The 16,213-nt window shown below is 46.2% G+C and overlaps 1 protein-coding gene across 1 annotated transcript in view; it reads right to left on the reverse strand.

Moving 5' to 3' along the window:
• Positions 1-16,213, reverse strand: part of LOC138638295 (arylacetamide deacetylase-like) — a 161,702-nt gene that overhangs the window by 71,848 nt on the left and 73,641 nt on the right. The window contains exon 2 of the mRNA XM_069727498.1: positions 10,285-10,507. Coding sequence (XP_069583599.1) covers positions 10,285-10,507 — 223 coding nt within the window. The remainder of the gene's footprint in view (positions 1-10,284; positions 10,508-16,213) is intronic.

Genomic DNA, 16,213 nt, shown 5'->3' on the forward strand with positions numbered 1-16,213 from the left:
ATTTTTTAGCCTGGAATTTCCTATTTTGCCAAGGGTATTAGGAGAAATTGGACCCCAAATGTTGTTGTCCAGTTTGTCCTGAGTACGCTGATACCCCATATGTGGGGGTAAACCACTGTTTGGGCGCACGGCAGGGCTCGGAAGGGAAGGCACGCCATTTGGCTTTTTAAATGGAAAATTAGCTCCAATCATTAGCGGACACCATGTCACGTTTGGAGAGCCCTTGTGTGCCTAAACATTGGAGATCCCCCACAAATGACCCCATTTTGGAAACTAGACCCCCAAAGGAACTAATCTAGATGTGTGGTGAGCACTTTGAACCCCCAAGTGCTTCACAGAAGTTTATAACGCAGAGCCGTGAAAATAATAAATATGTTTTCTTTCTTCAAAAATAATTATTTAGCCCAGAATTTTTTAATTTTCCCAAGGGTAACAGGAGAAATTTGACCCCAATGTTTGTTGTCCAGTTTCTCCTGAGTACGGTGATACCCCATATGTGGGGGTACACTACTGTTTGGGCACATGCCGGGGCTCAGAAGGGAAGTAGTGACTTTTGAAATGCAGACTTTGATGGAATGGTCTGCGGGTGTCACGTTGCGTTTGCAGAGCCCCTGGTGTGCCTAAACAGTAGAAACCCCCCACAAATGACCCCATTTTAGAAACTAGACCCCCCATGGAACTTATCTAGATATGTGGTGAGCACTTTGAACCCCCAAGTGCTTCACAGACGTTTACAACGCAGAGCCGTGAAAATAAAAAATCATTTTTCTTTCCTCAAAAATGATGTTTTAGCAAGCATTTTTTTTATTTTCACAAGGGTAACAGGAGAAATTGGACCCCAGTAATTGTTGCGCAGTTTGTCCTGAGTATGCTGGTACCCCATATGTGGGTGTAAACCACTGTTTGGGCACACGTCGGGGCTCGGAAGTGAGGGAGCACCATTTGACTTTTTGAATACAAGATTGGCTGGAATCAATGGTGGCGCCATGTTGCGTTTGGAGACCCCTGATGTGCCTAAACAGTGGAAACCCCTCAATTCTACCTCCAACACCAACCCCAACACACCCCTAACCCTTATCCCAACTGTAGCCATAACCCTAATAACCCTAGCCGCAACACACCCCTAACCACAACTCTAACCCCAACACACCCCTAACCCTAACCACAACCCTAATTCCAACCCTAACCCTAAGGCTATGTGCCCACATTGCGGATTCGTGTGAGATTTTTCAGCATCATTTTTGAAAAATCCACGGGTAAAAGGCACTGCGTTTTACCTGCGGATTTACCGTGGATTTCCAGTGTTTTTTTGTGCGGATTTCACCTGCGGATTCCTATTGAGGAACAGGTGTAAAATGCCGCGGAATCCGCACAAAGAATTGACATGCTGCGGAAAAAAATTCTACGCAGCGTTTCCGCGTGGTATTTTCCGCACCATGGGCACAGCGGATTTGGTTTTCCATAGGTATACTTGGTACTGTAAACCTGATGGAACACTGCTGCGAATCTGCAGCCAAATCCGCACCGTGTGCACATGGCCTAATTCTAAAGGTATGTGCACACGCTGCGGAAAACGCTGCGGATCCGCAGCAGCTTCCCATGAGTTTACAGTTCAATGTAAACCTATGGAAAACAAAAATCGCTGTACACATGCTGCAGAAAAACTGCACGGAAACGCAGCGGTTTACATTCCGCAGCATGTCGCTTCTTTCTGAGGATTCCACAGTGGTTTTACAGCTGCTACAATAGAAAATCGCAGTCGTAAAACAGCAGTGAAATGCGCAGAAAAACCGCGGTAAATCTGCCATAAATCCACAGTGGTTTAGCACTGCGGATTTATCAAATCCGCAGCGGAAAAATCCGCAGAGGACCAGAATACGTGTGCACATACCGAAACCCTAACCCTACCCCTAACCCTAACCCTACCCCTACCCCTAATTCTTACCCCAACCTTAGTGGAAGAAAAAAAAAAATCTTTATTTTATTATTGTCCCTACCTATGGGGGTGACAAAGGGGGGGGGTCATTCAGTATTGTTTTTATTTTGATCACTGCGATAGGTTTTATCGCAGTGATCAAAATGCACTTGAAACGAATCTGCCGGCCGGCAGATTCGGCGGGCGCACTGCGCATGCGCCCGCCATTTTGGAAGATGGCGGCACCCAGGAAAGAAGACCATGGACCACGGGAGGCTTGGTAAGTATGACGGGGTGGGGGGGGAGCACGGGGTGGTGGATCGGAGCATGGGGGGGTAAATCGGAGCACGGGGGGGTGGATCGGAGCACGGGGGGGTGCATTGGAGCATCGGGGGGTAGATCGGACTGCAGGGGGGGTGGATCGGACTGCAGGGGGGGTGGATCGAAGTGCAGGGGGGGTGGTTGGAGCACGGGAGGGTGATTGGAGCACAGGGGTGAGCGGACAAGAGCACGGGGGGAGCAAACAGGAGGACGGAGGGGAGCGGAGCAGTGTAAAGGACAGATCGGAGGGCTGGGGGGCGATCGGTGGGGTGGGAGCACATCAATGTTTCCAGCCATGGCCGATGATATTGCAGCATCGGCCATGGCTGGATTGTAATATTTCACCAGTTATAATAGGTGAAATATTACAAATCGCTCTGATTGGCAGTTTCACTTTCAACAGCCAATCAGAGCGATCGTAGCCACGGGGGGGGTGAAGCCACCCCCCCTGGGCTAAGCTACCACTCCCCCTATCCCTGCAGATCGGGTGAAATGGGAGTTAACCCTTTCACCGGATCTGCAGGGACGCGATCATTCTGTGACACAGCATATGCGTCACAGGTCGGATTGGCACCGACTTTCATGACGCATACGCTGTGTCACAGGTCGGAAAGGAGTTAATACCTGCATGTATATTGGCTGTGTGACAGGTGCCAAACATGCGGGCAGAGATTTGAGCATTGAAACAGCGCTCCACCTAATGTTTGACAAGTTCTGAGCACATAACACCCACAATCTTCAGTGATAGTCTTAGTTACTCACCGGTTAACAGTGTTTTTCGGAGTCCATGACCGCACCATGGGGAGAGGGAATCTGCCCTTCAGGAACAGAAAACCTACAGATACATACAGTCATGGCCAAAAGTATTGACACCTCTGCAATTCAGTCAGATAATACTCAGTTTCTTCCTGAAAATGATTGCAATCACAAATTCTTTGGTATTATTATCTTCATTTAATTTGTCCTAAATGAAAAAACACAAAAGAGAATTAAGCAAAAAGCAAAACATTGATCATTTCACACACAACTCCAAAAATGGGCCAGACAAAAGTATTGGCACCCTCAGCCTAATACTTGGTTGCACAACCTTTAGCCAAAATAACTGCGACCAACCGCTACTGGTAACCATCAATGAGTTTCTTAAAATGCTCTGCTGGAATTTTAGACCATTCTTCTTTGGCAAACTGCTCCAGGTCCCTGAAACTTGAAGGGTGCCTTCTCCAAACTGCCATTTTTAGATCTCTCCACAAGTGTTCTATGGGATTCATTGCTGGCCACCTTAGAAGTCTCCAGTGCTTTCTCTCAAACCATTTTCTAGTGCTTTTTGAAGTGTGTTTTGGGTCATTGTCCTGCTGGAAGACCCATGACCTCTGAGGGAGACCCAGCTTTCTCACACTGGGCCCTACATTATGCTGCAAAATTTGCTGGTAGTCTTCAGACTTCATAATGCCATGCACACGGTCAAGCAGTCCAGTGCCAGAGGCAGCAAAGCAACCCCAAAACATCAGGGAACCTCCGCCATGTTTGACTGTAGGGACAGTGTTCTTTTCTTTGAATGCCTCTTTTTTTCTCCTGTAAACTCTATGTTGATGCCTTTGCCCAAAAAGCTCTACTTTTGTCTCATCTGACCAGAGAACATTCTTCCAAAACGTTTTAGGCTTTTTCAGCCTGGCTTTTTTATGTCTCGGGGTAAGAAGTGGGGTCTTCCTGGGTCTCCTACCATACAGTCCCTTTTCATTCAGACGCCGACGGATAGTACGGGTTGACACTGTTGGACCCTTGGACTGCAGGGCAGCTTGAACTTGTTTGGATGTTTGCGTTGAAATCTCTTGTCAATTTTTCTTTTCCATCCACATCTAGGGAGGTTAGCCACAGTGCCATGGGCTTTAAACTTCTTGATGACACTGCGCACGGTAGACACAGGAACATTCAGGTCTTTGGAGATGGACTTGTAGCCTTGAGATTGCTCATGCTTCCTCACACTTTGGTTTCTCAAGTCCTCAGACAGTTCTTTGGTCTTCTTTCTTTGCTCAATGTGGTACACACAAGGACACAGGACAGAGGTTGAGTCAACTTTAATCCATGTCAACTGGCTACAAGTGTGATTTAGTTATTGCCAACACCTGTTAGGTGCCACAGGTAAGTTACAGGTGCTGTTAATTACACAAATTAGGGAAGCATCACATGATTTTTTGAACGGTGCCAATACTTTTGTCCACCCCCTTTTTTATGTTTGGTGTGGAATTATATCCAATTTGGCTTACAATTCTTTTTGTGTTTTTTCATTTAAGACAAATTAAATGAAGATAATACCAAAGAATTTGTGATTGCAATCATTTTCAGGAAGAAAATGAGTATTATCTGACAGGATTGCCGGGGTGTTAATATTTTTGGCCATGACTGTAAGGGCGGCACCTCTCCCATGCATCAGTTGGTTTACAGATCACAAGAGGACCACCAAGGTTAACAGCATAATTAATAAACAGCGATACTACTGCTAACTATTCACCACAAGTGGATTATATAAACAAAGGAAGATGTGTACACCCAGAACTTAAGGCAGGAGGGTATGTGCGGGTGCTGTCAGACTCAGTTACTCACCGGTCAGCGGTGTTTTTCGAAGACTATCAGTCGTCCATGACAGCACCATGGAGAGAATTACAGAGAGTAACTGTTTAGGGAAGGACTACAGCTTGCAGAACCCTTACACCAAAAGAGGTCCAAGGAGGCACCCAGGTTTAATCTTTAGTGGTTATAGAAAGTGTTTGGAGAAGACCAAGTAGCAGCCTTACATATTTGGTCGATCGACACCATTAACCTCTCCGCCCACGAGGCAGCCATAGCTCTAGTGGAATGCGCTCTTAGACCTTCAGGCGCCAGCTTGCTCTTTGAAATATATGCCAGCAAAATAGCCTCCCTGATCCACCTAGCTAGTGTAGATTTTGATACTCTATGACCTTTCCTGCTACCCTGATAGGACAGGAATAGGCCGTTATCTATCTTCCAAGGATCAGTCACTGCTAGATACTCTAGGATACATCTACTTATGTCTAAAGTGTGTAATTTCCTTTCCTTATCATTAGTAGGATTAGGGAGGAAAGATGGAAGAACTATCTCCTGTGTTCTATGGAATCTGGACACTACTATAGGAAGATATGCTGGATCAGGGGACAATATCACTCTATTATCCCCAAGTTGCATGTAAGGGGGAAGCCTAGATAACACCTGGATGTCGCCTATCCTACGAGCTGACGTTAGGGCCACCAGGAAGGCTACTTTAAGTGACAGATTTTTAATAGAGGCTGAAGAAATTGACTCAAATGGGGCTTCTGTCATGGCCGAGAGGACTAAGTTTATGTCCCACGTGGTGACCCTGTAGATAGACAAGGAATCTTTTAACTGCCTGCTCCACTGCCTTTATATCCTTCAGGTTAGAGGACATTTCCGTCTGAAGCTGATCCCAAAGTCCCTGGATTATAATTTCACCCATGTGAGCCCCCCAACCAGAAGGGCTAGCGTCTGAGGTGATTATACGAGTTACGTTATATTCCCAGGGGACCCCCGTGGATAGGTTATTTTGGTCTAGCCACCATTCGAGGGATACAATAGAGTTTGGGACAAGGTCAGCTGGCTCTCTAGGTGACCCCCCAACATTTTTTGTTGTAATAATATCTCACCCTGAAGTATTCTTGTATGATACTGGTCCCATCGGACTGCTGGAATGCAGGACGAGAGAGAGCCTAACAGACATCGCTTTTCTAAGGGACATGGTGGGGTTTTTAGAGGCATTCAGCACTTGAAGGTGTAGGCGATCTATTTTTTCATGAGGTAAATGGCATTCCTGATCCTGGAAATCCAAGGTCAGGCCTAAAAATCGCTGCACTTTCATGGGCTGTAACCAGGACTTTTTGACATTTAGTAACCATCCCAACAATTACTTTATGTAATTGTTCTGAACAGTGATCCGCTGTTTTACTCACGATAAGGAGATCGTCGACGTAGGGGATTACGAGAATGTCAGACTCATGTAGGTGGGCCATAACTTTAGTAAATACCCGGGGGCGACCGATATACCAAAAGGGAGGGCCCTATACTGGAAATATCTGATCACCCCATCTAACCGGACCGCTACCCTCAGGAATCGTTGGTGTCCTGCATAAATGGGGATATGGTAATAGGCATCCTTTAAATCCAACACGACCATAAAGCAGTTTTTAAACAGTAGTTTTATTGCGGTATTAACAGTCTCCATTTTAATCGGTTGTTTGGTCAGAAAATTGTTTAGTGCCCTAAGGTTGATAATGGTTCTGAAGGAGCCATCTGGTTTACGTATTAGGAACAGAGAGTAGAATCCTCTACCCCATTCTCCTTCCGGAACATCTGATAGGACCTTCTTACTGAGCAGGTCGTAAACTTTCATTTCAAGGGCCACCTGTTCTGCTGGAGAGGACCTGAGCGGGGTAACTGAAAAAATTATGAGGGATAGAGGAAAGCTTTAGCTGTAGACCCATAGCTATTAACCCCCAAATCCAATTCCTACAGGAAATTTTTGACCAGGCTGGGTAGAAGGCAGATAGTCTACATCCCACCGGGGCGACTAGTCATTGGGGTGGCTTTTTGATCTCACGGAATGGTTCCCGACGTCCCCCACCTCCAAACATGAATCCAGTACCTTTTTTCATTTTATCGTCCCATCTGCCCTGGTCGGCCTTCTGCAAAAGAACCTTTTCCATGTGAAGGGACGCCTATAAGAAGTGGTCGGTAGACTGGGAAATTTCTTTTTCTCATCTCCGGCCTTCTCCAGCAGTTCGTCTAGAACTGGACCAAACAGGTATTCTCCTTCGCACGGAATAGAGCAAAGACAGGATCTGGCCTGAAGGTCGCCGGGCCAACACTTCAGCCATAGGGCCCTGAGTGCCACATTTGATAATCCTGCAGCCCTAGCTGCCATACTGGCAGAATCTGTGGACGCGTCTGTGAGAAAAGCAGCAGCATTCTGGATTTTCGGCAGGGATTTTAATATGGATTCCCTAGAGGCTCCATCTTCTACCTTAGACCCTAGTAGGTCCAGCCAGACCATCATCGATCTGGCTGCGTATGTCGCAGCTACTGCCGGAGCACCAGCCGACATCTCCCAAGTCCCTTTAAGAAACGAATCGGCCTTCTTATCAAGAGGATCTTTTAAAGAAGCCATGTCATTGAAGGGAATAAAGGATTTTTTTAGAAGCTTTAGCCACCGCTGCGTCTAATTTTGGAGCCTTATCCCACATGTTCACCAAGGGGTCGGCAAAGGGATATCTCCGTTTAAAGGCGGTGGTAGGGAGCCCTTTTTTTCCTGGCTTTTTCCCCTCTCTTGATAAGGTTTTGAACTTTGTCATTAAGTGGAAATGATTTATGCTTCCTTGGGTCTAGACCACCAAACATTAGGTCTTGCGCCGAAAGTTCTGGTTTTTCGTCAGCCATCCCCATGGTGGATCTGACCGATTTAATTAGCCTGTCCATCTGGTCTAGCAGGAAGCAGAACCGATTAGAATCCTCTTCTGAAGAGGATGCAGAGGAGACGGAGGCTTCAGAATCACATTCTTATCTAGGGGCAGTAGATGAATCTGAAACGCTAGGCTCCCTTCACTTGGAAGGCTCCCCTTGGGACAAGGATTTTAGGGAATCTTTTACTTCTCTCCTGATAATTTCTCTAAGGTTTGAAGTAAAATCAGGAGACTATTCCGCCACCTATGGGAGCGGAAAAAACCCCTATGTAATTTAACTAGTACTATAGATATGGATTGTATAATATATATACATACATGCATACATACATACACACATATGTATTTCCTTTTCTCCCTACCGTCTGTCGCACACACGACTGACAGTCTTTTAGGGTAGGCATCTGGCAAAGGGCAGCCACATAGTGTGCATTCCTTATTCTTTACTTTACCAGCGCATTTTTTCCCCTAAGGAAAAAACATAGGAAAAGACTGCATCAGGGTACGTTCACAAAGATCTCTTACCCAGGCAGCATCGGTAGGTACCAGATTACTGGGGGAGCGAACCGGATCCTTCAGTGTAGAAGTCCTGCGACTGGGCAGATCACTGCATCCGTGGGTCTTCGGCTGGGGGTTTGCATGGGACCTCTGAGGCCCTGTCCTGCTCCGGCAGACCGTCTGGAGCTTCTGGCTCATCCATTGCTGCAGATGGGCTCACATGCAGCCCTGCAGCATTCTGTGCGGATATATATAGCCCTTCCCCCGGATCCAGATTGTCAGCAGGTGTGTGGCCAGGGGATCCGCCCCCCATGTAGGTCACCGCCAGACTCCCTGTGGCCTCCGACCGCCCCCCTCCCTGCTATCGCTGCACGTGGCCGCAGCACAGCGGCATCTGCAGCAGAAGCCGGTCGGCGTCCAACTTCCGTTTAGGCCCTGCCCCCTGCCACGTCACTTCCGGTGCCGGAAAGAGTGCACAGGGACGTGCAGGGAAGCCAGGCCATGGCGCCGCTGGCCGACCACGTCGCACACCGCCACGCCAAGCCCCCCAGGCAGGACGACCGACGGGATGCAGGAGCAGCAGAGGCACCGAGAGACTGCACGGACCCCAGGGGGGGGGAATATTCACCTCCGTCGCTGGCACCTGGAGACGGACATCCTCTGGACTCTGCTCTCCTTGTTCGCTCACTGCCATGAAGCCCTACCCAGACCCACCGTGGCACTTCCGGAGACCCGCACTGACCGAGGTAGGAGACCCCCTTGCTACCCGAGTCGGACAGTCGGCCTGGGTATTTCAGATGAACATCGGATATCTGTAGGGCATCCTGTCCTCCAGGAACAGGAAACCAACTGATGTGTGGGAGAGGTGCCGCCCTTTTATATCTGTAGGTTTCCTGTTCCTGAAGAGCGGATCCCCTCTCTCTGTGGTGCTGCCATGGACGACCGATAAATCACAGTATCACTGAGCACGTTCGCTCATTAATTATAATCTATGGTGCTACTCACATCTCCACATTTTTTGTGGGAGCCTGAATGACAAGGGATAAAACAAGTCATTGGGTCTGTGAAATGCACTTACAGCACCCGGATGGCACACCTGTGTCAGTGTGATTGTGAATGGGTTGATCCATGATATTAATGTGCTGGAATTAAAGGAATTACATACAGTCATAGATAGACCATTAAAGATTAAAAATAAAGATTAAATAACAGGGTCTGTACCACAGGACTGGCATGAGGGGACAGTACAAAGACCTTTCTAACGATCTTTTTACTCGTAGACCTAAGATGAGAACAAGGGGGCATCCTCAACATCTGGAGGAAAGAAGGTTTAAGCATAATAACAGATGCAGATTCTTTACTGTAAGCGCAGTGAGACTAGAACTCTGCCGTATGATATTGTAATGAGTCATTCCCTACTAAAATTTAAGGAACTGGATGCCTTTCTTGAAAAGTATAATGTTACAGGTTATATACACTAGTTGCACGCGCGGCCTCCCACCGCCATTTTCCTGAAGCCCCAGGAACAAAGCACTCCATCTGCGCACGCGTGGCCTCAGGAAGATGGCTGCTGCCACCGATAAAGCTATGATTCACCCGGCTCTGCTGCTTACCGGGCTGCTGCGTCACCTCACCTGTGGAAGGGACCCTGCTCACGCGATACCGCTCACTATGCCTCATCATCCCCGCACCTTTGGCACTGCCACACCACTGCCGGTAAGCCTGCATTCCAACTATAAGATGCACCCCGCATTCCCCCCTCCCTTTTGGGGGAAAAGTGCGTATTGTAGTCCCAAAAATACAGTAGATTTTGATGGGGGGGGGGGGGAGAAAAAAAAAGTGCAGAATGGAGTATTACCATAAAATAACTCTCTAACTAAAGCTTGAGCAAACAAGATGGTTACTATACATACGCACGATGAGTACTAATTTAATGGGGACAAATGTCCTGTTTTAGAGTTTAATAAACAGCAATCGGCTAAGAGTCAGGATCAGCTTTCTTCTGTGAAAAAGATATATGTTGACATCAGGAAGTTTACTGTATAAAATTTTATTATCACTTACCTGCACTTCCTACGCACCATCCACCACCATGAATGTAGATAATTGCTCTTCTCAGTGTGTTGGATTTCCCTTTAGGTATATACAACCGAACTGGAACATCGCTAAACACAGTGTCCGTGACAATAACGTGGTCATCAGATATGGGCTCTGTGTGTTCAGCGTAGGTTAAAAGCATCATAACATCCATGTAGTGCTTCACTCCGAACATCTCTGCGAAGGTACTCTGTGATTGAGATACAAATGTCCAAACAGTATGAGCGAGATGTAATATAAAAACACCATCACAAGAGGAACCGTAGCCATTGCAGGTGATATGTGCAATATACAGCAGCTGGAATGTATTTGGACACTTAGTCTACTCTAGAGCTCAATTCCCCATTAGAGATTTTTCCTGGAGTTAACAGGATATTTGGCTTCATTCTAGATAATGACATGAAAATGTTAAGGAATTTTGTGGCCAATTTTTGTTTTTTGCTTCTGAAGCTGGCTCATTTAGGATTTCTCCAAATCCCACCATCTGCAAGGCGTTTGTATGTTCTCCCCGTGATAACATGAGCCCATGTATCACTTGTCCTGTACATCTGTACATTCCAAAGACATACTTGACAGGGAATTTAGATTGTGAGCCCCAACGGGGACAGCGATGATAATGTGTGCAACCTGTAAAGCGCTGCGGAATATGTTAGCGCTATATAAAAATAAAGATTATTATTATCTGTAAGTAACTGTTTAAGACGGTTTATATAATCCTAAATAGTGAAAAGAAACCTGTAACGATGAAGATGCAGTCCAATCTTCAGGCACCATGTTATAGAGCAGGAGGAGCTCAGTAGATTTATTTTATGTGAGAAAATATTCACTATAAACTGTGTGCTGGGGACACACACAACGTATAAAAATATGGTCTGTTTTACACGGACGAGAATAGTACAAATGTTTACAAAACAGTGATCCATGTGCAGTGCGAGGATGGGATTTCCTCGCTTCAAATTATACGTGTGACATCCGTACGGCGAGATTTTCTCGCCGGCTTGCAAATCAGACATTTAATGGATCCATGGCCTCAAAAATTATTAAAAACATATATAAAGTCTAAATATAATACACACACATATATACATATACAGTTAGGGCCAGAAATATTTGGACAGTGACACAATTTTCGCGAGTTGGGCTCTGCATGCCACCACATTGGATTTGAAATGAAAAATCTACAAAAGAATTCAAGTGCAGATTGTAACGTTTAATTTGAAGGGTTGAACAAAAATATCTGATAGAAAATGTAGGAATTGTACACATTTCTTTACAAACACTCCACATTTTAGGAGGTCAAAAGTAATTGGACAAATAAACATAACCCAAACAAAATATTTTTATTTTCAATATTTTGTTGCAAATCCTTTGGAGGCAATCACTGCCTTAAGTCTGGAACCCATGGACATCGCCAAACGCTGGGTTTCCTCCTTCTTAATGCTTTGCCAGGCCTTTACAGCCGCAACCTTCAGGTCTTGCTTGTTTGTGGATCTTTCCGTCTTAAGTCTGTATTTGAGCAAGTGAAATGCATGCTCAATTGGGTTTAGATCTGGAGATTGACTTGGCCATTGCAGAATGTTCCACTTTTTGGCACTCATGAACTCCTGGGTAGCTTTGGCTGTATGCTTGGGGTCATTGTCCATCTGTACTATGAAGCGCCGTCCAATCAACTTTGCAGCATTTGGCTAAATCTGGGCTGAAAGTATATCCCGGTACACTTCAGAATTCATCCGGCTACTCTTGTCTGCTCTTATGTCATCAATAAACACAAGTGACCCAGTGCCATTGAAAGCCATGCATGCCCATGCCATCACGTTGCCTCCACCATGTTTTACAGAGGATGTGGTGTGCCTTGGATCATGTGCCATTCCCTTTCTTCTCCAAACTTTTTTCTTCCCCAAACTTTTTTCTTCCCATCATTCTGGTACAGGTTGATCTTTGTCTCATCTGTCCATAGAATACTTTTCCAGAACTGAGCTGGCTTCTTGAGGTGTTTTTCTGCAAATTTAACTCTGGCCTGCCTATTTTTGGTATTGATGAATGGTTTGCATCTAGATGTGAACCCTTTGTATTTACTGTCATGGAGTTTTCTCTTTACTGTTGACTTAGAGACAGATACACCTACTTCACTGAGAGTGTTCTGGACTTCAGTTGATGTTGTGAACGGGTTCTTCTTCACCAAATTAAGTATGCGGCGATCATCCACCACTGTTGTCATCCGTGGACGCCCAGGCATTTTTGAGTTCCCAAGCTCACCAGTCAATTCCTTTTTTCTCAGAATGTACCCAACTGTTGATTTTGCTACTCCAAGCATGTCTGCTATCTCTCTGATGGATTTTTTCTTTTTTTTCAGCCTCAGGATGTTCTGCTTCACCTCAATTGAGAGTTCCTTTGACCGCATGTTGTCTGCTCACAGCAACAGCTTCCAAATGCAAAACCACACACCTGGAATCCACCCCTGACCTTTTAACTACTTCATTGATTACAGGTTAACGAGGGAGACGCCTTCAGAGTTAATTGCAGCCCTTAGAGTCCATTGTCCAATTACTTTTGGTCCCTTGAAAAAGAGGACGCTATGCATTACAGAGCTATGATTCCTAAACCCTTTCTCCGATTTGGATGTGGAAACTATCATATTGCAGCTGGGAGTGTGCACTTTCAGCCCATATTATATATATAATTGTATTTCTGAACATGTTTTTGTAAACAGCTAAAATAACAAAACTTGTGTCACTGTCCAAATATTTCTGGCCCTAACTGTATATATATATATATATATATATATATATATATATATATATATATATATATATATATAATAGAAAAAATGGAACAGCACAAATCCTATACTTATCTTCGGGTGCAAAGCCCAGACAACCCGTCCACCGGTTGTTACCAGTCCATATGCATTCAAAAAAAGAGGGCAGCACTCCATATTCTGTGAGATAACGTGTAGGTGTTTATTCAAGCCCACATCTCCTTGCAACGTTTCGGCTCCAAATGAGCCTTTCTCAAGCAATGTGTAACCCTCAATACAGCATATATATAGGGACACAACCCTAACATCCTCTAAATACAACCAATCAATGAACCCCATAAATATCAGGTAATTAGAATACATTATAATGTGAATTAGTGCCAGCTGTGTACAATTAAAACTGCATAAATCATTTCCATCATACATTAACCGTCTATATAATCGTACAGCCTACCTTTGGAGCGACATAACGATAATGGAGAACACTTCATGCAGTTGGCGTGCAAGACCGACTACTGCGCATGTCAGACCACTTCCGTACGCATCATAATCACATGATCGGTTGGAGGCCAATGAAACCCGCTCATCCCCATAAACGTCACACACAGGCGCAATAGCGTCCAGAGATGGAACCAGAACTCCTTAGCGTTGTATTTAGAGGATGTTAGGGTTGTGTCCCTATATATATGCTGTATGCGACCGAACGTCAATAGTTAACGGCCGCCAGCCGCAGCGTGCAGGTCGCCGGCGTCTGACGTCATTGTCAGTCGCCGGCGAGTGCAAGCTGCAGCTGCGTGGAGAGAGCAGGAACGCGGCAGGTAAGCAGAACTTTTTTTATTTTCTTTATTGAGAGTGGCGATCCGGGAGAAGGGGGGGTGGCAGGGCAGTAAAGCTGGACACGGGGGGGGGGGGGGCAGAAAGCTGGACACAAAGGGGGCAGTAAAGCTGGACACAGGGGGGGGGCAGAAAGCTGGACACGGGGGGGGGAGACGGCTGGACACAGGGGGGGAGACAGCTGGACACAAAGGGGGCAGTAAAGCTGGACACAGGGGGGGCAGTAAAGCTGGACACGGGGGCAGAAAGCTGGACACAGGTGGGGCAGTAAAGCTGGACACAGGGGGGGAGAAAGCTGGACACAAAGGGGGCAGTAAAGCTGGACACAGGGGGGGGCAGAAAGCTGGACACAAAGGGGGCAGTAAAGCTGGACACAAAGGGGGCAGTAAAGCTGGACACGGGGGGCAGAAAGCTGGACATAGGGGGGGGCAGAAATCTGGACACAGGGGGGGCAGTAAAGCTGGACACAGGGGGGGCAGAGTGCTGGACAGAGATGGGGCAGAGTGCTGGACAGAGATGGGGCAGAGTGCTGGACACAGATGGGGCAGAGTGCTGGACACAGATGGGGCAGAGTGCTGGACACAGATAGGGCAGAGTGCTGGACACAGATGGGGCAGAGTGCTGGACACAGATGGGGCAGAGTGCTGGACACAGATGGGGCAGGATTGGACATAGATGGGGCAGAGTGCTGGACACAGATGGGGCAGAGTGCTGGACACAGATGGGGCAGAGTGCTGGACACAGATGGGGCAGAGTGCTGGACACAGATGGGGCAGAGTGCTGGACACAGATGGGGCAGAGTGCTGGACACAGATGGGGCAGGATTGGAAACAGATGGGGCAAGATTGGAGACAGATGGGGCAGGATGGGGAGATCATATGGGGCAGAATGGATACTCATGAGGGCAGGATGGGAGAACATATGGCTGGAGCCTGGAATGAGACACACGGGGGCTAGGATGGCGAATATTACCATAGGGGCTAATTAAGGGATATTATTATTGCAGTGATGTATTTATTTTATTTTTTGAGTATACTGTTTTAAATGGGGGGGCGGTCCTGTTACTGTGTAGAGTGATACTATGTTGCCTTCTTCATGTGGTGTAATGTAGAAGTTGGGAAAATTAAGTAATGTGTTCTACAAGCGGAACTCGAGATAACTGTTTTATTTATTGCAGAGACGAGTCCTGGCTGGATGAAGTGATGGCGGTCTGTGCTGGATGAAAGATGAAGGACTTCACCTAGAGACGTCACTGGTGAGTCAGTGTTACCTATACACTGACACTGTACACTGTATACTATATACAGAGGTCCTGTGTACAATGTCACCAGTGATCACTGTATTAACTATACATTATATACAGAGCTCCTGTGTGTAATGTCACCGGTGATCACTGTATTACCTGTACACAGACACTGCTTACTAATTACAGATCTCCTGTGCATAATGGCACTGATGGTGATAGTATTGTGGGTTTTTTTTTATTACTGATCAGTATTGTAGTATTCAGTCATTAATATGCGGTCTGGTCATGGTGTAGCGGTATTTGTTCCTTGTATTTTATATTATTCGATCACTGTGGTGGTAATATGTCATCTGGTCATAGTGCTGTGGTATTTGTTCCTTGTATGTAGTATTATAGGTCATTTTAAAAATTGAAAAATAAATAAAAATATACCTAAATTGTATTGCATATTTTAACAAATATTTAGTAGGTTACAGTAGAGTAGGGCCTGGCCAAAAGTGTCTACCGTGTTATGGTGGCGGCTTAAAAAATCTTTTGGCTAAAACAAAAGCTGCTCGCTATATGTGTGATCTGGTGATGGGAACTGTCAATGTGTGATAGGTGAGAAGTGGAGATTTTCCAAGAGAGAGCAGTGGGACTGTGGACAGTTCATGGGGTGGAGCCTGGAGGCGGGGCTGGGGTGGAGCCTGGGCGGAGTTTCAAGGGGGCCCCGAAAATTTTGCCAGTATGGGGCCCCAAAATTTCTAGTGGCAGCCCTGAGTCCCTATATCGGTTTTGTAAGCCTGCGAGAAAATCGTACGGATGCCATACGGATTACATACGGAGGATGCCATGCGCAAAATACGCTGACACACCCTGCCTACAGAGGAGATACGGACCACTATTTTGGGGACTTTTCTGCGTATTACGGCCGTAGTTTACGGACCATATTTTTTATACGCTGAGTGTGAGGCCAGCCTAAGAGTTATGACATAACATGTCATTGGTCAGAGTTGTAAAATTTGGCTTCGTCATGAAAGTGAAAACAGGCTGGGGTGGGAAGGAGAAGGGGTTAGAAA

The sequence above is a fragment of the Ranitomeya imitator genome, chromosome 5 (assembly GCF_032444005.1).
Source record: "Ranitomeya imitator isolate aRanImi1 chromosome 5, aRanImi1.pri, whole genome shotgun sequence".
Classification (NCBI taxonomy): Eukaryota; Metazoa; Chordata; class Amphibia; order Anura; family Dendrobatidae; genus Ranitomeya; species Ranitomeya imitator.